Source organism: Acomys russatus, chromosome 25 (assembly GCF_903995435.1).
Source record: "Acomys russatus chromosome 25, mAcoRus1.1, whole genome shotgun sequence".
NCBI classification, from domain to species: Eukaryota; Metazoa; Chordata; class Mammalia; order Rodentia; family Muridae; genus Acomys; species Acomys russatus.
Window position 1 is genome coordinate 40,867,386 of NC_067161.1, and position 27,542 is coordinate 40,894,927.

The 27,542-nt window shown below is 52.4% G+C and overlaps 1 protein-coding gene across 2 annotated transcripts in view; it reads right to left on the reverse strand.

Annotated features, from left to right (window-relative positions):
- Positions 1-3,308: 3,308 nt before the first annotated feature.
- The window catches only part of Pemt (phosphatidylethanolamine N-methyltransferase), an 80,650-nt gene continuing 56,416 nt past the window's right edge, over positions 3,309-27,542 (reverse strand). Inside the window, exons 3-7 of one of the 2 annotated variants that reach the window (XM_051167585.1) lie at positions 17,948-18,063; positions 10,375-10,520; positions 7,060-7,171; positions 4,435-4,509; positions 3,309-4,094 (exon numbers count right to left, since the gene is read on the reverse strand). In XM_051167585.1, coding sequence (XP_051023542.1) covers positions 4,037-4,094; positions 4,435-4,509; positions 7,060-7,171; positions 10,375-10,520; positions 17,948-18,063 — 507 coding nt within the window. In that variant the 3' untranslated portion in view covers positions 3,309-4,036. The remainder of the gene's footprint in view (positions 4,095-4,434; positions 4,510-7,059; positions 7,172-10,374; positions 10,521-17,947; positions 18,064-27,542) is intronic. The other variant, XM_051167586.1, reaches the window with a different exon arrangement.

The following is a 27,542-nucleotide window of genomic DNA, read 5'->3' on the forward strand; positions in this document are numbered from 1 at the left end:
ACTGCCTGTTCTCCTCAGGACACTGCCCCACCAAGGGACAACATGTGCATCCCATTCCCAGAAACTCTGGCACTCAGATTGTAATAGTGTCATGCTTCCTGCTCAGGACAGAACTGTTGCCACCTGATCAAATGCTGAGGGGACTCTAACAGAAGACAGGGGTCTGTAAGCCGAAAATGCCAGCCATGCAGCCCCATCCAGAGGCAAAGAGGATCCAGAAGATTCTTTGAAGTTTGTTCAGAGAAGGGCACCTGGTACTAGTGTGTTACCCACAGGGGCCAAGCCCACTCCTGCCAACAAGAGGACCCTGCAGTTTATCTCTGCTCCACTTCCTGTTGTCTATGACCCTAGTCCACAGCCACCTGTGGAAGAGGAAGAGAGCTGACCAGAGCTCCACTGGGAGCTCCCCTATCTGTGACTCAGGGGCCCTGGGCAACAAGGCCCAGAGTTGTGTGGTCCTGCCCCAGGCTTCAGAGATGTTGGTGAGGAAAGTAAGTTTCCCAGTTCATAGTGGAATGCAGAGAGCCAGAGACTGGTGCCCTGGATGATGCAGCTTTGATGGCCCCTCAGGCTCTGAGACAGATTCCAGAAACAAAGCAAGACCTTCAAGGAACCCCTGGTAACAGGAGAGGCATGCCTGAGTGGTGTCTGCAGTAGTCACTGACCTGAGGAGCAGTGGGAGGGAGCTGGGACTGGGCCTGTCTTCTCACCCAACAGGTACTGGTACCCGGACTCTCTTCTCTAGTGCTCCTCACCCTTGCTGGGGCAGAGGCAGGAAGCAGGGACGGAAGCACACCTGGCCCTGGTGCTTTCATTCTCTCATGGGTCACTAGTATCTATCACCCACATATCTGCTACCCAAACAGGAAGACTCCAGCCATGAAAGAGCAGTGGGGTTCACAGTATCCCTCTCCAACCCCAGCCTCATGCCCTCCCTCCCCATGCCCGCAGTCCTGCTAGCTAGCTTGGAGAGGCAGCTAGCTCCTGCTTCCACCAACCTTCCTACAGCTTCCCACATCAGCCTTCAGGGTCCTTCGAAGGCCAAATCGGAATGAACGATGTGTTAGGCACAGGGCCAGGCAGTAGGAAAGGGACAGTTCGACTTCCTACCCCACAAAGGAGATTCTGTCTTTAAGGCCAGTTCATTTGGGCTGGACTGGGAGCCTAGGGCTCAGTAAAACAAGAGTGTCATAGGCCGGAATCTTCCAGTGGTCACTACCGTGAGAGCTCCGTCTGGGCACAGCGTTCACCTCTGGGCCCTGGCGCACATCACTCCTGAAGCCTGGAACGACTGGCCTTTCGTTTGTTTCCTTTTCCTTGTTCTCAACTTCAATGTCATCCTGTCAGAAAAGTACCATCTGACCACGCAGAGAACTGGGGATGTACCTGAGTGGAAGAGCAGGTACAAAGCCCCGGGTTCAGTCCCCACCACCACAAAAAAAACCAAAAACGTGTCTGACTACATAGAGACTCCATCTCAGAAAAGAAAGAGGATCACTGAAAGAGGAGCACATGATGAAGACACTGTAAAAACAAAACAAAACAACAAAATCTCTCAAGCATGCCCTGCCTGTGACCTGGTAATTCCATTCCTAAGCATACTCCCCAAAGCAAAGGAAACATCTATGTGTGTGAAGATGTGCACACGTGTTCACAATGGTAGGCTATTCACAATAGTCCTGAAGTGAAAGCCACACAGTGTCCATCCACAGAATGGTTCTATAATCAAAACACAGTTGACCTGCAGTGGAGTGTTCAGCAAGAAAAAGGAAAAGGGTGCACTATGGCTTGAGTGCCCCCATCAAAGCACCCACTGAAACCAGAGCCCCTGAAAGTGTCAGAGAACAGAACTTAGTCATCTGTGGAGTGTGGTAGTAGGAACTCCCTCTGGGAGTGATCATGGTTCAGAGAAGGTGTAGGGTAGGGCTGCAGCCTACTGGGACTGGGGCTTCAGTAGAAGAGCATCAGAGAAGTGAGCTAGGATGTGATTTCTTCATGCAGTGCCCCAAGTCTCTACCAGGCTGGCCTTGAATTGCTAGGATTTAAGGCGTGCACCACCGCACCGGCCTGCCTGGCGGGCCGTAGTGAGTGTGTCTTTTAATGTGGTTGTGGGGCCCCAGCCCCTTTCTCAATTACTCTTTACTTCTCGGCCATCAGCTAAGCAGCTTGCCCTACTATGGGCTCCCACCTGAGACTGATACACTATCTTGGCCTCGGCTCAGAGCAAAATGGCTGCTAACCAGGAGGCAGTCCCAGCTTTCTGGCAGCCATCCCTGTCTGCTCCTGGACTCTGGCTGACACATTGGGGCTCAGACACATGTGCCCAAGCCTGCTGAGTACATGACGAGGACACCCATGGCCCTCTGTCCTCAGAAAGATATTTAGGTCTCGTTCCTCTCCCCAGAGCCCTCCCTCGGCAGCCCCTTCTCACCTCTGAGATCAGGTCACCTCCATGTCTGCCTTGGCTGTTGCCTCCAGGCAGCTGTCAGTGAGCTGGAGCTGCCTCTTCCCTCTGGCCATACCTACAACCCAGCAACTGGGCCAGCAGGTACATGCAGGGGTACAGGGGAACAGAGCTGAGCCTCCTTGGTGCAGAGGACTGCATTGGCAAAGGGGTGGGGCTCTTAGCTCCATTTGTCACCAAGGATACCACTGTTTCCCTGGCTCAGCCTTACCAGGACACCTGCCTAAGCTGTGAGCTCAGACCTGCGTGGGACTATATACAGTGAAGACACAGGTAAAGACTGTTTGCTTCAGTGGCCTTTGCACTGTCCACCCACCAGAGGCGTATGATGGAGGGCCACGGCTCAGGATGACAGTCCTAGATTCTGTCAAGGGCCCAAAGCAACAAGGTTCTGAGGTCACACTAATAAAAGGTGTGGTCCTGGTCTGCCCAATGGGGAACTCTAGCTGATGCTCTGGCCTGGGGCTGTCAAGGGAAGCCCAGGTCTCCTCAGAGGGCCTGGAAATGTGAACCAGGAGACCTGTGCACAGGGAGATGGTAGGCCCAGGGCACTTGTAAAAGCTCATGCAAGCCTTGGCCAGGGTCCTGGGTGACAGTAACAGGATGTCAGGGCAGGGCAGCCCATGAGTTGGGCTTACATGCTGTCCCATGAGCCCTCAAGGCTAGATAGCCTTGGGCTGGAATAGACATGTGCTGATCCTTAGGACCCCCAAATCTCACAAGGTTTTCTGGGCCAGTGATAAGCCCTGTCAAAGCAATGTAGCTGAGACTAAAGGGACAAGGGTCTTTGGTGAGTTGGGACGATCACCCCAAAATCCAGCAAGCCATCTATCAGGAGTCTGGAGTCCTGGGGGTCAAGGTGGGCCCAGCTGCTAATGGCCACACAGAGCCCGGAGGAACAGAGGAAGACTGTCCTTTGGCCCCCTCTGATGCTCCAGTATCAATTTCTGACACCACCTTCTTGGTCACTTGTGCCCTGCCTACACATCCTATCTCTCCAGCTGAATTTTACCCCACTCTGATGGACACAGGGGTGTCCACTAGATCCTGCTTTTGGGTGGCAATCTTAGTGCAATGGCAGTGCCATTTAATCTGATAAACCTCCACCCTAAAGTTGGAGGATATTGAGCTGGGTTCCTGGCAGCAAGGGCATGTCCTGGGAATGCTGGGGCATGGATGGCAGGTGACCCAGGTGTCCAATGCTTAGGAAGGGCTGTGGCTGCAGCCAGTTCTACTGCTGAGGGCTTCTGAGAATCCTAGACAGCACCAGGAGGCTGCACAGGAAAGGGCCAAACCAATCTGGCCCAGAAGCCCATCCCCCACACAGCTCCCCGCCTGGACCAGGATGGGAAGGGGGACCAGAGAGGTACTGAGGTCACAAAGCCTTTATTAGTGTGTTGAGGCATGGTGGAGATGGGGGTCTCAGCGGTTACATGGCGTAATGCCTGAGGCCCCCATGAATGGTTTCCAAGGCACTGGTGCAGTGGCCAGGGCTGCTCTTCCCAAGAAGGATTGTTGCTTGGGGCAGCTGGGAGGGCCAGTCCGGCTTTCCACAGATCCCTCATGGCCCTGTCAGCTCCTTTTGTGCAACCTGGTGGCTTTCTGTCGGTAGATCTCAGCGGTGAAGGGCCTGTGGGCAGGGAAAGGCTCCAGTGGGCTGTCCCAGCAGACTACCTCACCCCAGCACCGAAATCTCTGCCCCTCCTCACCACTCAGTGAGGACAGGACCACATTCCCACAATTCCCCAGAGCTTGCCTAGAGGCTGCAAAGAGCAAGAGGGACCTGGAGGGATGAGGGACAACATACTTGCCTGCTTAGGCCTCAGGTGCCAGGTGTACCCTCCTTACCCCCAGCCTCCCAAGCCAGGCCAGCGTCAGCCTGGTGGAACTTGCCAAGCCACATGAAGGAGAGGCTCGGCCTGACTTGGTCATCATCGCACCCATCCCCCACCCGGCCACGGTCTACTCACTCTTCATACAGGAGTGCCGCCACGTAGACGAGTGCAACCAGCCCCGCCAGCAGCAGGCCCGTGGGGCTGGCGTGCCTGCAGACAGACAGACCGTCAGCTGAAAGGACTCGGTCACTCTTGCCAGCACAGTGGGTTGGTCCTCAGCTGATGCTTGGATCCCTCTGCTGGTGCCCCTTCCTACATCTGACTCTCTAGAGAGGCCCAGGGAGACGGGAGGGGAGGTAGGGCACCTTGTGAGGCCGTCCCTGCTTCCTCACCTGCTGAGACCCAGGCTAACGACAGGGAACGTTTCCACTGCCCACCAGATCATGTTCTTAGGAAATAAGTCCCTTGTGAAAAAGCCAACACAGGGCTGCCGTGAGCACACGGCCTCATTTGCCATCTGAGCTCTGGCCCACATACAAGTGCAGCCCATAGCGACTGTCCCCGGTGGCCCTGGCTGTAGGAAGGATCTTCTTCCCACAGTAAGGCTTTCCCCTCAGAGCCAGCAGTCTCACACTGGCCCTCTGTCATTCTTACTCCCACCTGGACCTCACACTAGCCAGTTTGTCTGAGTCGGCCTGGGACGGGCAGGGGCACAGAACACACAAGGCCCATCTGCCCTTGCCGTCCACTTGTCACTGTCCCAGGCCCTGAGCTGAGCTTCCAGCATCCTAGCCCAAGGAGTCCTTGGCAGAATGTACACAGCATTATCTGTCATGGCTCTCTGCAGGTGACCAGCCTCTGACCTCACTCTGCCAATGAATGCACACAGCTTGTTAGTGACAGCAGGGAGGAGTCCGAGCAGGTCTGCCTCAGGCTTCCAGAAATAGCTGCTGCTGAGCTGCCCCTTAGTCTATTTCTATGGTTACCTCTGGCTCCTCTGGCTTCTGCAGCCTGGGCTGCTGCATCCACCTCAGCAGGAAGGAATGAACCAGAAGGGACAAGAACAGGCGTCGGGTAACCAGGGGATCTGCTTGCCTTGAATGACCCCATTACGTATCTAGCCGTCCGAGAGCAGAGGGCACAAGAGTGTGTATCTCCTACAGAGCCCCTCTCTGCCTTGCTCACTCCTTAAGGCTCACTTGGACCTCACATTGGCCAGTCTGTCCATGTGTCTGTCTGGGAGGGGCAGGGACACAGAACACAAGGCTCATCCACCCTTGCACTCCAGCCATCACCTCTGCTGCTGCCCCAGGCCCTGAGCTGAAGTTCTCCCCCAACTCTGTGAGGTCTGAACTTGTGCCTTCCCCAGAGCTTAGCCGGACTCTAAATGGGTAGGTTTGTCCTTGCTGTCCCTTTCAACTTGGAACTTGGAACAGCTCTTGATGTCTATGTCCTGACCTGAGTGGGACTGTGGCCATGATGTTCTCCCGCGGCTCTCCCCCGCCTGGCTAAATAAGCACTTTGTCCCAAGACAGGGTTCAGCTGTGGTTCTCGTGACATGGGTTCTGTGGGTCAGGAAAGGCCTTAGAAGACGTCTGGTTAATAAAACTTTTGGCTGGTGTGTGGGGCTTGCTCCTTAGAGAGAGCCCTACCACCAAGCTGGCTGTGAGCATCCCCCCATAGTTCACTACCACACAAAAAGCAAGCAACGCTGAAGGGAATGTGCTTTGAGAGCCAGGAGCTTGAGCAACAAGAAGACCGCCTCTGCCCCAGATTACTATATGGCCTGAGGCAAGCTCCATCTCCAACCTCAGTTTCCCTACCAGTCATGGGACCTTGAGCTTCTGGCATGATTCCTAAATGAAGCAAATCTTCAATTTCTTACAGCAGTCACTGAAGTGGCCCCCAGAGAAAGGCTTGTGGGAGGCCTTGAAAGAACTTCCCCTGCCTCAGCTAGGAACATGAGGCCCATGGTCAGTGCAAGTGGGGAGGGGCTGATATGGGCACGAGCAGTCCTGCCAGCTGTTCCCTGACATGTGCCGTCTCCTCCAAGAAAACCTGGCCACTTACTGTCACCTTGGTCCATCTTGGCTTCCTAACAACCAAGGATAGGTAAGACAGTCACACTGAGCCCAGAGCCCAGAGTACCCCACTTCTTGCTGAGGGTTGCAGGCAGAGGAGTGGAGAAAGCAGGGGCCCAGGGCCTGTGTTAGCCTGTCTGCTAAGGATTCATATCTGGGAGTGGGACGTGAGAAGCAGACAGGCTGTGGGAGGCCTCTGGGCCAGTGTCTGCTGCCAGGTAATGGTAATAGCCATCTCCAATAAGCCCTCAGGTGAAGGACCCATTGCTGGGCCTCTGCATGTCAATATCCTCGGGAGGCAGCTGGTAGGTGTCACGCGTTCCTGAGAGCCCTGACCTGGTAACCCTTTCACGCTCGGGCACCAGGTACCACTGGTAATACAGAGGGACATGTGTAGTGGCTCTGCCGTAAGAGAGGAGACATGTCACTGGTCACTGACTCCAGTCCAGGGCACACTGCACTCGCTATCACAGGAGGCAGGAGGAACTTCGTGGAGGAAGGGTTTGCAAGAATGGGCCAGGGAGGGATGCAGGCATAGTCCAGGCAAAGGGATAACACACATGAAGCATGGCAGAGGAACTGGGTGTGCTGGGCGGTCAGGAGGCTGCAGGACGAGAGGGTAGTGGAAGGTTCTGTTAGGTCTGGACATGTAGGGGTCCTGAGGGTAATAAGTACTCACATAAGTGCCCAGCCTAGGTAATTGGCTGTACTCCCCCAGTACATAGGGTTGTCTAGCACGCTGAAGGGAAATGTGGTCACTCTGGCCTCCTTGAGGATCCCAAAGTAGTCACCTGTAGATGAGACAGGGTAGAATGTAGGGGTCACTTAACCCTTTGTGACGTTTGCTATTGCTGAAGGAAATCCCAGAGGCCTTGGTCGATCAGCAGGTGAGGTGAGGTCTGTGTCCTTGGAGGTTCCCAGTCCGTAGTGGGATCAGGGCCCACAGTCCTGAGGTTCCCAGCTGGGTCCTCTTCTCTTCTGCGCCCCAGCATACTGGTCTCCCGTTTCTCCCCACCGGGTGCGTCTGCCTGTCCCTCTCCTGAGAAGCCTTACTCTGCTCCCTCCTTCAGAGCTCCTTCCCACAGGTCTGTCCCCCCCTTATCTGCAGGCTCCGACCTCCTCCCACCCTGGCTGCCTTCCTCCTTTCCCCCCTAGGCCTCTTGGCCTGGCCAGATGCTCAGGGTATGTGCTAATTTGTTTTGGTAGCCTGACACAAACTCGAGTCACCTGGGAGGGAACCTAACTAAGAAAATGCCTCCATGAGGTTGGCCTGTGGGCACGTCTGTGGGGCATTTTCTTGATTAATGATTTGTGTGGAGGAGCCAAGGCCCAGCTCACTGTGAGTGGTGCTATCCCTGGGCAGATGCTGGCTATAGGTTGTACATGAAAGGTAGCTGAGCAAGGCATAGAAAGCAAGGCAGTGGGCAGTGGTTCTGCCTCCAGGGTCCTACCTAACTTGCAGCCTTGGCCTCCATCAGTGACGGACTGTACCATGTAAACCCTTCCTTCCCAGGTTGCTTTTGGTCATGGTGTTTATCACAGCAACAAACTAGGGGGGCTGGAGAGATGGCTCAGTGGTTAAGAGCACTGGCTGTTCTTCCAGAGGTCCTGAGTTCAATTCCCAGCACCCACATGGAAGCTCACAACTGTCTGTAACTCTAGTTCCAGAGGATCCGACACCCTCTCACAGATGCAGGCAAAACACCAATGCAAATACAATAAATAAATTAAAACAAACAAACAAAAAAAAAAACTAGGGCAGGTTAGCCGTGGCTCCAGCCTGCCCACCACATGACTCCTGTTGCTCTGGAGGTCACTCCAGGGGAGCTGACTTAGGGAGAGACCACCAGATGGCCAGTCGTCGCCCCCTCCACCATAACCAGGCCACGCTCATAGAACAAAGCATCTAGTTCAGGCCTCTACGTGGTGGTGAGTGTCTCCACTGGGCCAGGGCGGCCTTTCCCAGCAGCTTCTCCTTTGTCCCCCACTAAACCTGAAGAACAATGCAGCTTCACCCCAGGCAGGAAGTAGGGCAGCCAGGCCAACAAGGGGAGCCCCTGCAGGAGGGGCCTGCTGGAAAACAGTGCTGTCATTGTCAAGGACAAAAGGTACAGGAGTCCAAAAGGCTGCCCAGGGACCACTGGGGGCGGGGGAAGCAGGAAGCGGGGCAGTGGGGCCTGAGGGTGGGTGGCACAGAAACCTGCTTCAGGCTGAGTCATAGGAGAGGGACCATTCTGCTCTACTTCCAAAGCCTGCAGGGCTCTCTGCTTTCTAGGCCATTTCTACCAAGACCATGTCAGAGCTGCCTGCACCCCTCGACTCACTTCTGCGCATCTTCCCCAAGGGCCCTGACCTCCATGGTGGGCGCTCCAGTGTGTCTTCCAACACCCAGGTACCTGCATATGTTCCTTCCCTGCAGCCCTCCCTGCCCCACCCCTCAGCTCTGTTCACCATCTTCCTGGATTACCTCACCTCTTTCTTAGGTGGCCATAGCCCTTTTCTACCCACAAGTCCTAGGGGGACCCTCTTGCTGCTCCTTGGCCCCTATCTCTGTGAGGAGGGCCAGTTTCTATACAAGGTCCTTCCTCTCTGTCTTGGGCCCCACCATTCCCCCTCCCCAACTCTTTTTGTTTTGTTTTGTTTTTTCAAGACAGGGTTTCTCTGTATTAGCCTTGGCTGTCCTGGTCTCGCTTTGTAGACCAGGCTGGCCTCGAACTCACAGAGATCCACCTGCCTCTGCCTCCCTGGGTGCTGAGATCCTTTCCTTGGCTCCTACCTCCTTGGAAGAAAGCTTCAGTCCTTCAGGTGATCTTCAGGGTCTCTATCTGCTCCCTAACCCTGCCACACCTTTCTAGCACCATTGCCTGCAGCCTCCACTCTGACCTGCTCCTCCTCCGGCTTGCACTCGGCATCCTTACTCACCAGCCTGGCCTCGCTCTCTCCCAGGGTGGCTCCCAGCAGCTCCTGCCTGAGCAGCAAGCAATGATTCTCCAGCGACAGTACTGGCATGCCTGGCTCATATGCTTCCTGGTTCCTTGTGGCATTGTCACTCCTAAGCACACACACACTTCAGAGCTCCTCTGAGTCTACTGCTGTGCAGCCTGACCCAGGCAGCCAGCAGGCCAATGTATATGTCCTGGAGGCTAGGTGACAGTAAGGCTATGAAGATCACCAGAGGCCCTGGTGGAGGTTAAGGGCCAGCCAGAGTCTGGCCTGGTCTTTGCATGACAAGAAGCCAGGAGGGGCCAAATCTGGTGGCCCCTGTGCAGAGCTAGCTGTCCTATAGCTGTGCTAGCCCCAGGGACATCCTGGGGCTCCCATTTTCCGTGCCTCCATGTTTTGAAGGCCTCTTACCCTCGACCTCCTCTACAGACTCTCTCTTGAGTTTGTCCTTTCTTGCTTTCAAGATGGCAGAAGTCACTGTTGTCATGAGTTGAGAAGGCCAGACCAGACCACTTTGGGTTCCTAGGCCCAAAGCACCAGAGCCCCAGGGAGTAGAGGCTGGAGAAGAGACACATCCCTTGCCCTGTGCGAGCTTTGTCTGTAGCTACCATAGGCAAGATCTGGAAGCCAAGTGCGCTAAGCAAGCCCAAGAATGGTCATGAGGTAGAGGGTCTTGGCCCTGTCTGCCCCTCATCCAAGTCCCAGATGCATTCTGTGCACCCTGTCTGCCTAAGCAATCTACTATCTCACCCCCATCCCACCCCCAATACAGACAAGGACTAAGCACCTTCTTCAAGGAGACCTGAGCCCAGGAGAGCACTCTGGGGCCCATTAAACAGGACTAGGGTCTTTCTTGTCTCCCAGGAAGCAGCTTGGTGTCCTGGAGTCCAATGAGCTAGCAAAAACTGAATCTGTCCTGACCATGACAGGTGGGGTCCCCCAGTGCTTCTCAAGGCACATCAGGGACAGCAGGGGGCAATCACTTGGCTCTGCTCCTCCCTGCACCCAGTATACCCACCCAGGAGCAGCAGCCCATTCCTCCGGGTCTTACCTAGAAAGGTCCCAGTGAACCCCAGTGCAAAGAAGCTGGACAGCACAAACACAAGGCCCCAGCCCAGCAGTGCAAGGCCCAGGAAGTAGGTGGTGTGGTTCTCCAGGCTCTCCATCTTGGGCTGGCTCATCATGGCCTGCGTGAAGCTGTGGAGCAGGGCACAAGGAGAGACAGCAAGCATGTCAGAGCACGCATGGCAGGCGCCCTGCCTTTCTCAAAGTTGTCAGCCCCAGGGACATATGCTCAACAGCCACATATGCACTACAGGTGGGGCCCTGGCTCCTGCATGAATTATCTAGTCTGTAGTGCCATGAGGACTGGGCGAGACCAAAGAGCGAGAACTACCCGAATTTTTATCTTTTCAACAAGAAGCCACAAATTCTGACATGTATGTGTGTATGTATGCATGCATGTATATATATATATATATATAAACTACCCTAAATCATAGCAATAGGTGACTCATAAAAAGCCATTTATGGCTTCATGCATGTTAGCAGGTTTGTACACCCAGGCCCCCATCAGCTTGCACTATGAATGAGAATCCAGCTCACAGAAGAACGGGTACATATGCAGTGCACGGTACGCAGCAGGCCCAGCACATAGAGACCTGAGACTGGCATGTGCCATGTGTGGTCATGGGCACCATTCTCCTTGCAGACCCAGGCCTGAGGCTGGCTTGCCCCATACTGCTTATTGGCTTGCCATGGCCTCTGCATAGGCCAAGCCACACCTGGCCTAAGTTTTAAGTCCCATCCAAAGCCGTTTATGTCCTCCCCTCACTAGGCTTTATGAGCATGTGTCTGCAGGCCCCACTGAAAAGCAGGGTCTGCGCACAGTGGTCAGTGAGCTTGGAGGGTCAGGTTCTTGGCACCTGGCACAGGAGAGGGTGGAAGGGTTCAGGGAAGCAGGCTCGTAATGGGTCTGGGCCTCAGTAGGAGTGTGCACTGACAAGAGGAAGGAACTGAATATACAGGGGGCACAAAAGGGGTGTGTGTAAGGCAAGCACTCGTGTACAGGCACATTTCCACTCTGTGCACAATCGTGATGTTTAGAGGAGACGCGGAGATTTACTGTTCACACACAGCAAGTACAGGTTCACCCACCCATCTGTCTGTCCATCCATCTATCCACCCACCCACCCATCCATTCATTCATCCCTCCCTCAATCCAAACACGTACCCATCAACACACCCACGCTTCCTTCTCCTTGTACTCACTAACCTAGCCAAGAGAGACCCAGCTACCTGCCCATCCACCCACCATCACCCAGAAGCCTTTTCTCTTTCAACAGAACACATCCATCACTTCTCATCACTGGCTCCCTGAGAAGGGGCTGTAAATCTATTCTGTTGCCTCCTTAGGATTCTTCCTACTAATCTCATGTGCAGCTCTTGGAGACAAGTTACTTTGTCCTCACCACAGGCCACGAGGTAGATCAGAGGAGGACAAAGGCAGAGGTTGGCAGGTGACCTGCCACCAGCAGTGAGTGCATGGTGTCAGGGCAAACCCATACGTGACCTGTGACCAACAATGCATAATGTCAGGGCGAACTCAGCTGTCAGTTCAGCTGCCCTGGATCAGGATCCTACAAATCCAGGCTGAACTATTGAGATGAGTTTGAGACTGTAGCTGCTGTGGGGCCAGGGAGCATCGCTCACAGCCTGTGTTCTGAGAAGTGGAAGCACCCACAGCCCACTCTCTGGACACCACAGTGACTCCCCCACCCTGCAGGTCCTGCTGCTGAGGCCACAGAACAGTAGACTCCCAGCCTCATACCAGCTGCTCTCCCTTGCATGGATGTGCAGTGGGAGAGGCAATATGGACCAGACCTTGAGACTGAGCCTGGCTACCTGCTGGTATCTCCTTCTTGGCTACACTGCATAAGAGCTCATGGCACAGAGAAGAGGGCTGACTTTTCAATAGGCTGGGTGACACCAACTGCCTGGTGGCCTCTGCGCTCCATCTACCTGACTAGAGGACAGAGAGCCTGTGGGGCTCTTTCTGGCAAGTCCCATGTGTTTTGAGTTCTTAGGGAACGTCCTCAGTGGCCACTCCCAGAAGAAAAGGAGAAGGATGCTCCAAACCGACCTGGAAGCTTGTGTTGGTCCCTCCTTTAAGACACAGTGGTGACTGCCCTCCCTTCCTCCTCACTGCAACACTGCTGCTGAAGGGCTGTACACACTGAGCAGTCCAAAGCTCCAGACTATAGAGAGGGGAAGGACAGCAGAGGCCAATCCTGTGACAAACTCTGGAAAGAGGCAAAGCATCTGGGACACTGTGCTAGCCGGGCGGTAATATGGGTACTGAGCAAGGACCTCATACTTCAGCTGAGATCTGAAGGAAGAACTTACATGGTGTGTTTTACCGAAAGACTATTCTAGAATGAGGAATGGCCAGGGCTAGACGCCTTGAGGCTCTCAGAAGTACAGTACCAGAGGTGTCTGGAAGGGGCTGTACAGCTGTGATGTGCATACACTGGGTGGAGCAGAGGGCCAGAAAACAGTGGGTCTCTTTAGAGGGAGACTCTGTAGGAAATGACCCTCACGCCAGCGACTCCTGGCCCAGCTGGGAAGAAAGGAGATTGCAGACTCCTGTCAGCCGTGCACAGGGTGGCCTGGACTCTCCCCCCAGGCTTCTCTTCAGCTGCCCCTCACAGTTGAGCCTGGTCACGTAAGATGGGGAAACAAGCATCTGGTGGGTTTATCTTCCTAATACAGGGCACGGGGACAGGAGAGAGAGCACAGCAAATCACCTCAGTCATGTTATCCCCATAGCAAGGGCTGGGATGCATGGCTACCTGCTGCACTAACCAAAGCCTGGCAGCACTGGTCCTGCCACGTGGAAGTTTACAGACACACAGAACTGTCCCTTAGCTTGGTCATGTGAAAGGTGACAGACAAACAGTGCTGTCACTCAGTCTCATCAAGTGAAAGGTGACAGACACAGCACTGCCCCTCAGCCTCTTCATGTGAAAGGTGACAAACAGTGCTGTCACTCAGCCTCATCAAGTGAAACGTGACAGACACAGCACTGCCCCTCAGCCTCTTCATGTGAAAGGTGACAGCCACATAGCACTGTCCCTCAGCCTCATCAAGTGAAAGGTGACACACAGCACTGCCCCTCAGCCTCTTCATGTGAAAGGTGACAGCCACATAGCACTGTCCATCAGCCTCATCATGTGAAAGGTGACAGACACATAGCACTATCACTCCGCCTCATCATGTGGAAGGTGACAGACACATAGCACTGTCACTCAGCTTTATCATGTGAAAGATGACACACAGCACTGTCACTCAGAACTCCAGCTGAGAGGACAGATACATCTCTGTCTGGGGACCATTCTGGCTGTTCTTCTTCCTCCCTTCCTGGGATCAAGGAAACCCAACTCAAGAGTCCATCCAGCCACACTCAGGGAGAAAAGGTCCAGTGATTCCCTGTGCCTGGCAACCCCAGTCATCCACACTGTGCCCAAGGCCCTTGATTTAGCCTGTGGCCCATGAGAGGGCTGCAGCTCAGGCAGCCTACAATTAAGGGGACAGCAGGGGAAGGGGTTTCAATGGATGCCTCTCAATCCACCAGGCTCCTCCTCACTCAAGGCACAGTCAGAGCTAGCCAGAGGAAACAGGTTTTCATTAATCACTCTCTTGAGTCTAGACTTTGCCTTAACCTCCAAATAACATTAGCTTATGCTGCCTGGTCTCTTCCTAGACCCCCAGCTAGTGCGGGCCGGCTGGTGCACAGTGAGTCCTAGGGATCTGCCAGCCACTGCGGCTCGAGCACACCATGCTGACTCAGTAGGGCACACACCATCTGGGGTCACATCATCTCCATGATGAAGACAAAGCCAGGGGAAACCTCCGGAACAAGGGTTGGAATGTGGCTCGACAGTACATAGGGCCCATGAGGTGGTTAGCACCACCTGCCAGCTTCTGCAATGCCGACCTCTCCAGGGGTCAGCCTGGTGCCTGTTTCTGTTTGTGGTGTGGAGACCCAGCCCAGGCTTCAAACTGCTAGGCAAGGGCTACACTAGGATGGAGAAAAAGGTTGGGAACCAAACAAAAGCGGGGGCTTCTCAAGGCTAGGGCCCACCAAAGGTCACCAAATTGTGTGCTAGATCTTAGCTTGTGTGTGCTTTAATATATATGCAGAACTTATACCTATATATTGGCTACAGTGAGATACTAGGTGGGGACTAGATTAGAAAGGGTACATACAGCCAGGGAGCCAAGGGACAGGGTCTTCCCAGCTTTCTTCTGGAGTCCAGTGCTTGAGAAGGCATCTAGTCCAGGGACAGAAGTGCCTTCCACCTACTCTTGCTGGGGGTCTCTGCGCCAGTTGGGTAATTTTTTTATGTGGGCCAAGGAGGCTTTGAACTCCTGGGTTCAATCATTATTTCTTCCTTAGCCTCTCAGGTAGCTGGGACCACAGGCAAGTACCACCTTTTGCTGAGCTCACTGTACCTTCCACTGGCTCCTCTCCCCATGTGGCCTCGCTCAGACCAAGCTGGACTGTGATAACATTTCCCTGGCACCACCATCCTGGCTCAAAAAGGTCCCCTAGCCCACAGGCATCCATGCCAATGGCTCCACCCCACCCTGGTTCCTGCTTTCCCACCAACAGCCTCCTAGAAGAGGCTACCAATCCACGTCAGGGGAGGAAGTCAAAGGTCATAGAGGTAACCTGCTCGGGGCCACTAGCATTAAGGGACAGAACTGAGGCTGACTGGGGACCTTCCCCAGGCTGGCTTTGATTCACACTAGAATCCAGAGAAGACTCTTGAGCCAGGGATGCTTGGAAGACCTTCCTATCACAATCAAAGCAAGATGTTACCCTGCTATTATGATGGCTACTGCCAAAAAGACAGGAAGCTCAGTGTTGTCGGCGGTGTAGAGCTGGACCGCTCATGAGCTGCTGGCAGAGTAGAGCAGTCACTGTTGGTCCTTAACACATGAACAGAGTGGCTCTGTGATGCAAAACTTCACTCCCAGCAACACTCTAGAAGGAACTAAGGGAATACTTGGATACCTGCACACCACGTCCACAGCTGCACTTCCCGGGGGAGCTGCAAGTGGCACAGGTGGCTGGATGGGCAGAACCGGGTTAACCCACACAGCGGGGATGCTACTGTGACTTGGGAAGGATAAAGTTCTGACACACACTCCTGCAGGAGGTCATTGTGCTGAGTGCAGTGAACTGGTGACACACCCTGATCCCTCCTACACAACCCTCCTGGAGAAGTGACAGGAGAGGCAGAGGCAGAGTGGGGGAAGCAGGGCCAGCACATGGGGGGGGGGCTAGTGTTTAAAAGATGCAGAGTTTCAGCTTTGTAAAATCAGAAGGTTCTGGAGATGGGATGGCAGCAGAAGTTATAACACATCACAGACCGAAACCCTTGAAAATGGGTAAAGGCCCGTGCTTCCCTGAGCTGTCCTTGGGCAGCAGCAGGTCTGCAGCTCTGAGCTGCAGTAGCCTCTTCCCTAGGGGTCCTGCATTATGGAAAGGAAAGCAGAGCCCGCCTGAAGCCCTGGCTACCAAGAGTTCTCAAAGTGTGGCAAGGAAGCTACACGTGTAGCTCTTGCCTGTAATCCCAGCTCAGGAGATAGGACTGCTACAAACACAGGGCCAGCCTGGCCTATAAAAAAAGTAAGTTCCAGATTGCCTGGGCTACACAGTGAGACTCTGTCCCAAAACAAACAAAAGAAACCAGAGCGAGGTTTGGGAAGCCAAGGAGAGGCCAGAACAACTAGATGGCCTGTCTACAGCTGGGAGATTCCAGAGAGCGGAGAAGTCAGAGCAGGGCTGGCTTGTCACATACTCCATTTATCTTGGTCTGTCAGGAGACCGCATCCTAACAAAGACACTTAAGTACAAAACCCACAAAAGGACTGAGTAAGCACCAAGTGAGAGGTGTACCCAGGAAGGGCGTCTCACAGCTGAGGAGGACACTGGGCGCAGTCAGCAGGGCTCCTGCACTAGGGATAGGCAGAGCTGGGTGGAACTCATAAAAGATGGAGTAAGAGCTCAAATGACCCTTCGAGGTTGCTGGGTTGGAAATGCCTGGACTGAGGAACAGCTATGGATGTGACAGTATCCCTTAAGGGTTAGCATGTGCATGGACCCTCTAGGTTGTCTGAGGAGCCTAAAAATGCTTCCCTGCCAGGTACCTAGTGGCATCCACTTCTAAAGGAGCCTAGGAAGGGAGTGGCTGCTTGACTGAGCCCACAGAGTCAGCATTCCCAGACCAGACTGACTTCATCATGTTGGGGAACAGCAAGCAGAACGGAGGCCCAGTCACATGGCACGGGGAAATCAGAGGGGCAGCTTTCAGGTACACTTTCACCCTGCTGTGGTAAAAGTGAACAAGGCCACCCCACAGAAGAGTCTTCAGGTGCCAACTAACCCAGGATAGGTGTCATAGGACCCGCTCCCTCTAAGGGTGACGGCTTTTGTAGTACTTGTCCAACCTGGAGATGTTGAGCAGCCTAAGCCTTCGGGGCCAGGAGACGTAGACAATGTTCTGACAGAGAGACAAGCTGAGTGAGACCTTTGCCTCACCTCACACTCCTGGCCTATAGGAGGTGAAAAAAACCCCAAGGGTCTTCTGTCTGGGTGTCCTGCCATGGGGACACTTGGGCCAAATGCTTATAGAATTTGAGTGTGAGGGACCTGGGTCCACCACGCATAGCCCTGCCTGGCTTCTTACACACCAGACACTGGGTGACTAGACGGCCACGTCATGGTGCATCCTGTACCCACAGAGCCAAGCCAGGATAAGTGGAGTGGGCAGGCCAGGTGTGCATGCCCTATCTGAGGGCTTCTCCTCAGTGACCAGTCAGTCCACACAGGGTACCTTTTCAGCTTAAACATTCTAACATGTCAAGGGTGAGGATTCCCCATACCACCTTCTGTGTGTTTCCTAAAGCAGACACAGGCTTCCTCCAGCCTACGTACACACAAGGCCTGTGATGAAATCCATGGGTGGTGATGTGACCCCAAGACTCAGAAGTAGCCATGTTAGTCTTGAACTGCATCTGAAGAAGAGATCCCACTGCCCTCCCGCCCAGACTGAGACTCCATGGTCAGCGCTCAGCTCAGCTGGCCCCGTCCAGGGGAAGGAGGTCTATGCAGAAGCTCTGTTTCCTCCCCTCCCCATCTACACCATCAACTGCTCTGGCCATATTCCTTGATGGCAGGAAGACAATTATGTCGCCCACAGGTGGGCTAATGGCTCTCTAATGATGGTCTAAGTGTGATTCCTGGCCCCTAAGAACTCCTGGCCAGAGTGTCTATGCCCTTTCTTGGTATAAAGTAGTGGGAGCTCTGGGGACATAAGCAAGGGCAAATCTTCCCAGGTACAGTCCCCTCTGTCCTAGCTGTCCCTTTCATTGGACAATGAAATGTCACATCCAAATATACAAGGATGGCTCTGCCGGTAGAGACCTGGGTGGCTGATAATGGCCTGAGGCCATTCTGATGCAGAACTCCCAAACACTGATGGACCTGTTGGCCCTCCCTCTCCTGACCATGACTTTCACATGTCCAACAGCCTTCGTGGCGGCCCATGGCTTACCAGTGGGAGCGGAGTACGTTCAGAAGCAGGATGGCGCTGCCCAGGGAATAGCAGGCTAGGTAGGGAGACCCGAAGGCCCTGCTCAACTTGCGAGTTCTCTGCTCCCACCTTGCTACCTGCATGAAGGGCCGAGAATAAGAGCGAGAGGTGAGGTGTTTGCTGGGGTACAGGAAGGAAGATGCAGGTCTGAGTGCCTAGGCCCAGTCCTAAGGGAGATGAACTGTAGGGGGTGCAGCACCTGTGGTCAGTTGGGAGCCTGTTATATCTCAAGGCTGTAGGTAAGGCAGGGTGGCATGCCTAAATGTGGGGGCTCAGTTCTCAGACCATATTGGAAGCTGCGGATCCCATCTCATGCAGTTCCAAACACCCCTATTATTCAGAAAGAGACATGATACTTCCAACAAAGCAGCCTAGAAATGGTGGGCCCAGGCCCCTCCTGTCACCACCAGGAACTCCCACAAGATCATTTCAAGGGTCCAGACAAAGGAAAGGCAGTCCTTTGCCTTCTCCCTGTGCTAAGCCTAGCCTCTCCCGAAGGTACAGACTGCACAGGTGTGATTCTTTGTCTTAAAATCCCTTTATTTGTTTCCAACTAGTCACATCTCACACCCCACTGTTCACTAGCCATCCAGAGGAAGTGAGCAGGCAGCTCTCGCCTCTCTGCAGACCCCACCCCTGAGTTCCCTGCACACATCCACAGCCAAGTTGCTAGGGTTGCCCAGTTGGGCTCCTGGAGCATTGGGCCTGACCCAGGTGCTCAGATGAACTCTCTGCTGATGCACAGAAGGAAAGAAATGGCGGGAGGATGTCAAAAGACAAACACACGCTCTGGTGCTCTAATTATGGGTGCAAGTTATCCCTCCTCCGTGTCCTAAATATAAATGTGTATGTGTGCACATGTGCTTGTCCATGTGTTCATGCACATGTGTGCATATATGCCTGTGTGTGCCCATGTATCTTTGTGTTTGTGTGTTCGTGTGTGTGTGTGTGTGTGTGTGTGTGTGTGTGTGCACGCGTGTGCAGATGGCCTTTGACTCAATGTTTGCAGTGGAAACCACACTTTCCAGACTAGTGGCATGTGGTCTTCTCACAAGGCTGAGCAGTGTATGAGGTACAGGTTCAACAGTCTCAGGACCATGAGAGAATTGACTGCTCCTCTGCAGTGGGCTATGCAGGCAGCACAAATGACATGAACTAGTGAACAATTTACCATAAAATAGGCTGCACTTCTGCCTGAGGCAGCCAGATAAAGCAGAAGAGGCTGACCGGGGATACCTATTTGGCTAGATGTATTAAATGCATTCATTCAGTGGGGTTTCTGTTTATTTTTGTGGGATGTGAAACTGCCTTTAGTTTATCCACAGTTGATAACAATGGCTTGAGAGGGCATGTGGTCTTTGTCAGCTGGAAACTGCCTTGCAGGGGGTGGGGTAGGCGGTTCTCTTTGCCAGCTGGAAAACATTCTGATTCCTACTCTGAGAGGATATAAATAGGACGAGAAAGCAAGAGCGAGGAAACAGAAAAAAGAGAGAAAGGGGAGAGAGAGAGAGACAGAGAGACAGAGACAGAGGGGGGGGGGGGGGAGGGGGGAGAGAGAGAGAGAGAGAGAGAGAGAGAGAGAGAGAGAGAGAGAGAGAGAGAGAGAGAGAGAGAGAGGAGAGAGAGATGGCTTTGAACCGCTCCAGAGAATACATGGAGAAGGCTGTTGCTGATTTGTTGTGCTGCTGCCTGCTGCTGTTGGCTGTTTATCTGGACTTCTGGACTGCTGGAATCCTGACTAATCTCCCCAATGAACTGAATCTTAAAAGTCTATAGCCCCTGTCCCTACTAACCTTCTTTCTCTTCTACCTAGGGTCGGCGGGTTGGAAGGGAGGTAGAGGCATTAAGGAACCCCAAATAAAGTAGGTTTTAAAAATTCAAAGTTTACATACTATTATGTTTGTGTATATGTATGTAAACCTGTACACACACACACATGTGCACACAGGTACCATGGAATGCATGTGGAAGTCAGAGGACAAGCATCCATCCTTCTGCCAGGTGGGTGGGTTCCAGACATCCAGCTCAGGTTATCAGGCTTGGCAGCAAGTGTCTTAACTTTCTGAGCCAACTCACAAGCCCCAAATAAAAGTTGTATTTATTATAGTTGATATTTTCAGTTTACTATAGCTCTCCCATACCAGACCCTCACTATAAGCAGAATATGTCCATTAGGGGTTCCAAAGCCCCCCACATTGCTGACACTGCTGGCAATTTTAATTTGCCGAGGAAAGACTGAACCGTTTCTTATAGCAGCAGCAACTTGGGGGGAAAGGGTTTTATTTCACTCACAGTTCCATATAACAGTTCACCATCAAAAGCATCAAGGATATGGGAGGAACCTGGAGGCAGGAACCATGGAAGGTGCTGCTTATAGGCTTGTTCGTCAAGGCTTGATAAGTGTGCTTTCTTAGAGAACCCAGGACCATCAGTCCAGGCTGGTCCCACCCACAATGGGCTAGGGCCTCCCCCACTAATTACTAATTACAGCCAGATCTTATGGAAGCATTTCCTCAATTGAAGTTCCCTACTCTAAGATAACTCTCGTTTGTGTCAAGTTGACACACAATTAGCCAGCACACTTGTGGTCACTGGGTTACCCATCTTCTGGTCCGCTGATATTTCTTCTTCCAGTCAATAAACGTCTCAGGACATGAGAGATCAAACAGTAACATATCTCCATCCCTAAGGGACCCTCCCATTGTCTGCATCACACAGAGGCCCTAGATGGAGAATCACAGTTTGTGGGACTTCCTTTAGGGAGGTAGGGAAGGAGGGAGGGAAGGGAAGAAGGAAGGAGGAAGGAGGAAGGGATGGAGGGAAACCCAGTATCTGTTGAATGGAACCAGTGGACAAGGTATTGGGAACGGCCTAGGAAGAGGCCAAAAGGGTATGGGAGTGTTCTAACGTTGGTGGGGGCCATGATGACATCTGTCAAGCCTGGGAAAGTTGTGCACTTAGAGTGTGTATGCTTCACCGTATGGACAATGTATGCATGTACTCTACTTTAAGAAGTTGTTAGAAATCACATCCCTGTTGGACCTGACCTCTAGGGTCAGATGAGAGATCAGGGCTAGCTGCTAATGGCAGGCCCTCCCTCAGCCCCTGAAGCCAGTTCTTTCTTTCTTCCTGGACTAATGAGGCCTTCGGTATGTGCCCCTAAACACCCAAGAGTACAGGGCAGGCCAGCCGAAGCCCACACTGCAAGGACACCCTCATGCAGAAGGAGGGAGGCCACCCTGTGGCCAAGCAGCCTAAGCCTGGAAAAGCCCAGGCAGGCCTTGGTCCCTGACACTCAAGCTCTGCTCTGCTCCCAGCCTTTGGTGTTCTGGAGACAAGAGGAGTTACCCTTGACCACTGTGACACCTTGGCCTTCCTCACATTGCTAGCCCCACTTGTCACTTAGCCTGTGACAGAGCAAGGGAGGAATGTAAATTTTGAACAAAATGACAGCCAAAGGCCACACAGGAATGAAAAAAAGTAACCAGCAAGTAACCTGAACAACCCCACTGTTGTGGAAGTTTTGGTTTATATGTAAACATGTTTTTGTTTTAATACCAGGTGTGGGATGTGGGGGCTGCTCCAGTTTGTCCATAGCTGATAACTACCTCATGAGAGGGCACGTGATGTTTGCCAGCTGGGAACTACCTCATTTGGGGGAGTGGTCTTTGCCAGTGGGAACTAAAGTCAGACCCAGAGAGAGACTGAGAGCTCCAAGAAAGAAGGCTGCTGGTGCTTCCCCCGGCTGCTCCTGGGTGCTGTTGATGCAGTTGGATGAGAAAAAGATGGAGCTATCCTGAAACAAGGATTGGACTTTTCCCCCAAAGATCCCAAAGACCCTAAAAAGCAGGAAGTAGCTAAAGAAAACTATGCCCTCTCTCCCCACTAACCTTCTTTCTCTCCTACCTGGTGTTGGGGTGTTGGAAGGGACTGGGGTGGAGTAGGGAGAAAGATTTTAAGGAATCCAAAATAAACATACACTTTAAAAGTACGCCAACACCCCACCACTTAGATTCAAAGCCTGTTATTTCAAGCCAGTCAAATCGCAGCCCATGATACTCCCAGATCCCAGGGTGACTCTGATCTGCTGTCTTTTTCTGGATGCCGAACCATACACTCCATCCAAGTAAGAGTAGAGAAAGGCGCCAGGGCAGAAGAGATTGCTGCTAACACAGGAAATCCTGCAGACACTTTAGAAGCAACCATTAGCATGCATGAGATCATTCACCCAGGGGAGATGCCCAGGGATGCCATCCTAGAAGTGACTGCCAGCGGTCTGCTATCACACTGAGGCAGCTTCCTCTCTGTTGGGGGGAGGGTCAGACCAGGTGATGGACAGGACCATTCTGGCACAAGTGTCTCTCCCAAGGTGTGTGAATGCTATCTCCTCCCTGGGTCTATGGCTCTCTCACCAAGGACAGCATTCTGTTTATCCCTGGTCCTCCTCAGGTGGAGAAGCAATTCTGGCCGTGGTAATGGTGCCAGCCTGGTCATGGAGGTAGCAGGGGAAGAGGCACACACCTGTCATTCCAGACAATAGTGATGATCCTCCCTGGAAGTCTCCAGGGCTCTGTTCTTGGTGTCACCAGGCACTCATCACCGGCCTCAGACAGGGGTCTTAATTAGTAGTCCATTATGAGTTTTGGTCAAACTCAAAGCACTAAAACATGTGTGGTTAGGAGTGGAGCTGAGGTGGAGCTCAGTGGTAGAATGCTTGCCTACCATGAACAGAGTGCTGGGTCCCTCTCTTTAGCAATGCCAAGAAGAGAGAAAAAAGGATGAACTATATTTTATCCAGCAATGAAACATTCTGAATTTTGATATTAACACTCTGGCTCCCAGTCTGTGATGAAAAGTCTTTACAATGAGACCTCTGTCTCTGTCGCAGGCCACTCTATGCAACCCCAGCAGCTCAGATGGGGCAGCCTTCCCTGTTGTTCAAGCATACTGAAAGTTTACATATCCTCCAGCAGGCCTCCAGTGACCTCACACTCCCCAGATCCTCAGCATGTGAACCTGGTCTGTTCTCAGATCCCTTGCAGTGTGTAGTCTCGGTCAGTGTCCACTGGAAAGAAAACTGTCTTCATGAAGTTCCTATGGGATGCAAACTTGCAATGTCAGAACCAGAAGCTTTCAGAATCCCATGGTGACATGTCCCTGCCACACAGACGCTGGGACTGCTAGATGTAGGAAAAGACTCCAGGAGGAACCAACCAAGGTGAGCAAGTACCTGCCTGTTTATGTTCTTGACTTGCAGCTTGCTCAGATCATCAAGTCAGGTGGTTTGTTTGTTTGTTTGTTTGTTTGTTTGTTTGTTTGTGGAGGCATTTTGAGACAGAGTCTGACTATTCCTTGACTGTCCTTGACTCACCCTGTAGACCAGGCTGGCCTCAAATTCACAAAGATCCACCTGCCTCTGCCTCCCGAGTGCTGGGATTAAAGGTGTGAGCTCCATGTCTTGTTCGTTAAGTCAGTCTTTACAAACCAAGTGACCTTGGGCCATTTCCCAGGCTGAAATGTCTGTACCTTTCACAGTTACTGAGGGATTCCAGATCTGTAAATGTGCTTAGCTCAGAACCAGGCAAGTGCTTGGAAAAGGGAGATGCTTCTATTCATTTTAATGTCACACAGAATTGTGTCCTCCAGGGCCCTTTCCCAGGGATGCTGTCAGGAGCAGGACCAAAGAAGGTCAGGGTCTGCAAGGTATCCTGTGACTGTGCTCATAGCTCAAAGCACGGAGTCAGTCTCCAGCTCAAGAAGCCCAGGAGAGAGATCCTCCCACACAACCCATCCATTTAATCATCCACTCAGTAATCTATTCAATTGGCTGATATAGAACCTGTCCATTTACCTTGTCAGTACATTCATACCCACCCATCCATTCTCAATCTACCCACCAACCCATCCATCCATCCACCCACCCATCCATCCATCCATCCATCCATCCTTCCTTCCATCAATCCATCCACCCATCCATCCATCCATCCATCCTTCCTTCCTTCTATCAATCCATCCACCCATCCATCCATCCATATATGTCCCCATTCATCCATCTATCCACCTACCTGTCTGTCCAACTACCCATCTACCTGTTCGTACTCACGCACATTCCACCCCAACATTTACTTGGGGTCTGTTATAGGTTAGTAACTGTTAGAAAGTAATGTACTTTGAAGCAAAAACAAAAGCCTAGCATATCAGTGGCGCTCTTGTTTTTATGCCATGCATGTAATTAAAGCCAAATGTGCCTCATTTACTGAAAACACCAGCATGAGCTCGTCCCCCAGGGAGCTGCTGGGCACAGTGGAATTGACTAATGAGACCAGGCAGAGGCCTTGGCTGGCACTTCCAACTCAAAGGGAGGTAGGAAGGCAGAAGAGCTGCTTCTGGGGACTAGACTGTTTTCCGGAAACACTCTCTTGCTTGCTTTTCACAGCTCTAAGAAATCCTGGAAGTAAGGGCTAATTTTTTTTTCATTTGAGATTAATTTTTTTTTTTTTAAATTTTCATTTGTGGGTGTGAGTAAAGTGATGTGTGCAGATGGCAGGAAGAGAGTATCGGAGTCCTTGGAACTGGAATTCCAGGTGGGAACCACACTTGGGTCCTCTGGAAGAGCAGCAAGTGCTCTTAACTGCTGAGCCATCGCTCCTGCCACAGGGTGGAGATTTTAAATGGCCCACTGGAAAGGAGACAGGCTCTCTACGTTCACTGAAGAACTAGCTACTGAGCATCTGGGTGGGGCCCAGCAGAGCCCCAGATCTGCTTCATTCTGCCTTGGCAGGTGACTTGTTGCCTCTCTACTTCAGTTGCCTCGTCTATGAACTGGAACTGATAATAATCTGCACAAGGAATAAGGAAATCACTGCACTGGGAGTTCCTGGAGTATATGTTGGGAGTAAGGCATTCACTCGGGGAGTTGACATTTGCTTCATTTTGGTCTCTGAGAGTAAGGGTGCAGTCTTGCCCCACATGGAACAAGATGGCACGAAGATGACAATATGTGAGAAAAGAAGTTCAGGGGATACATGGCTCCTGTCTCCCTCATCCCAAGACAGGCTCCAGGGAAACACAGACTCCCAATGGGGGACCTTGTGCTCCCCACACTTTCTTCTACCAGATATTCAAGGCTCTATAGCAGGAGCAGGATCTGGAACCCCTCTGACCCAGAGGGGTTGAAGGCACAGCTGAGGTTGCCAAAGCCACCAGGTGTTCCTTGTCCCAACAGGCCTAGGGGGCCTGGGCCAGAAGCACAAGAAAGCTCGCCCCAGGTGTGCGTACTTCCTAGGACAAGACAGAGGGTAGAACACACCTATGCATTCCTAGCTGGCGCACACATAGCACACATGCTGGCAGGGTCTGGACCATCACCGCACTCTTCCTGTGGGAAGATCACTTACTTCCAGGATTTCTTAGAGCTGTGAAAAGCAAGCAAGAGAGTGTTTCCAGAAAACAGTCTAGTCCCCAGAAGCACCTCTACTCCCTTCCTACCTCCCTTTGAGTTGGAAGTGCCAGCCAAGGCCTCTGCCTGTGTGGGAGATCAGCGGCATCCAGCAGCGCCCTTCACCACACTCATGAGGCTCTCACCCAGACCTCTCCACCCAACATACCTCCCTGCTGCTTTCACCCTGATGTGGCCTTGCTCTTGGTCGCCATACCCAACACTCAGTACTACCTGTCATTCAGGTACTGACAGCCTAGCTCCTTACAGAGGCCTCTGTGTCTTTCCCAGAGACATTTTCCTCCTTGGAGCTATGAACCCCCTAAAAGCTGCTGTCATGAAACACAGCTGGTATCTCTGCTGACATTATCCTCTGCTTCCAGCAGTCTGATGAGGGAGTGTGATGGCTGTTCTCGGTTGTCAGCTTGGCTATTATCTGGAATGAACTATAATCCAGAAATGGAGGGCACATTTGTGACCTGGATCTTGAGGCAGGAAGACAACAGGCCTTTGATCCAGATCTTGAGATGGGATGACACATGATCTTAGTCCAGATCTTGAGGCACACCTTTAATCAGGGCCATACCTTCTGCTGGAGGCCTTTCTAAGGATAAGGAAAGAAAGAAGGGTTCTTTTCCTGCTTGCACTTACTTTGCCAGCAAGTCCAGTGGAGCCGACGTCTTCACGATTCCAGCTTATACAGAAGACCAGCTGAAACACCCAGCCCCGTGGGATTAGGCAACTATTAGATACTTGGACTTTCCATTCACAGCTGCCCATTGTTGGTTAGTTGGACTGCAGCCTGTAAGTCAGTCCAATAAATTCCCTTTCTATGTACAGATTCATTCTGTAAGTTCTGTGACTCTAGAGAACCCTGACTGTCCCGGGAGCCAGCCCCTCCTGCTGTGCAGAGTCACATGTGCACTGGAGTGCCTGGGGAGAGTCCCAGTCACATTTGGCAACCAGGGCACGGAACCCTGTCTAATTTAGTATTGGCTGCCATTTCCAATCAGCCCATTGCATGAGCTCACTTTCTACCTAAAGGGCTGTGGCAGGAGCCAAAGGAAGCAGGCCTCCTAGGGCCCTGGAAGGCAGGGAGACAGTCGTCGTGTCCTCCTCCTCCTCCTCCTCTTCCTCCTCTTCCTTCTCTCTCTCTCTCTCTCTCTCTCTCTCTCTCTCTCTCTCTCTCTCTCTTCCTGTCTCATACACACACACACACACACACACACACACACACACACACACACACACAGCAGTAGGCAAAACCCTAAAGAAGTCCAGCAGATTGCTGATTCAATCTGGATTCTAATTTTAGCTCCAGAACTGCCTGCAGCATTCCCAGTCCACTCCCAGAGTCTATCAAGAGGGGATGGCCAGCCTCACCCTTGAGAATGACTCTGGCAACAAGCGGGGAGGGAAATGTCTACACAGTTATTGTAGGAACACTCCAGGATGTAGCGTCCAGTGAAAAAGCACACGTAGGAGGATCTCAGCTGCCTTCCTTGCAGAAGTTAGTAGGGTACTCCTACCATTCATATGGATATCAAGGAACCCAAATAGCCAACACAGTCTTGAGAGAGAGGACTTGGAGAACACATACTTCCTGACTCCAAACTTACAGCAAGCAACAGTGATCAGGGCACTGTGCTGCTGGCACAAAAACAAACATACCGAACCCAGGGAGGAACCTCTTATGCCCATCAACTGCTTTTGCACCAGGCACCAGACCAAACAAACAGGGAAAGAGGAATCAGGTCAACAAAGTGCTGAGGCAATGAGAAGACGGGGCTGGACAGCAAGGCAGTGACAACTAAGGGGCCATGGGAAGAGAATGAACGAAGCCTTTCATCGTGGGAGCTATTTGGGTTTCCTGCTGGCTTAGTCAAGCATCCTCAACAGAGCTAATGAAGCCAGCAGGGACAGTATTTTCCTAGACACCTCAAACTAGGTTGCTAGAAATAGCAAAGTGCTCATCAGGCCAGAGTGCCGTGGCCTTGAGTCTACTACGTCAGCTCTCCTATCCTGCGTGTAAACAACGTGTTACCAAAGCCACGGTCACAGCTGTACTTACAAGAGGAGATTCTGTAAGATAAAAGAAATAAGTAAGTCAGTTCGTGC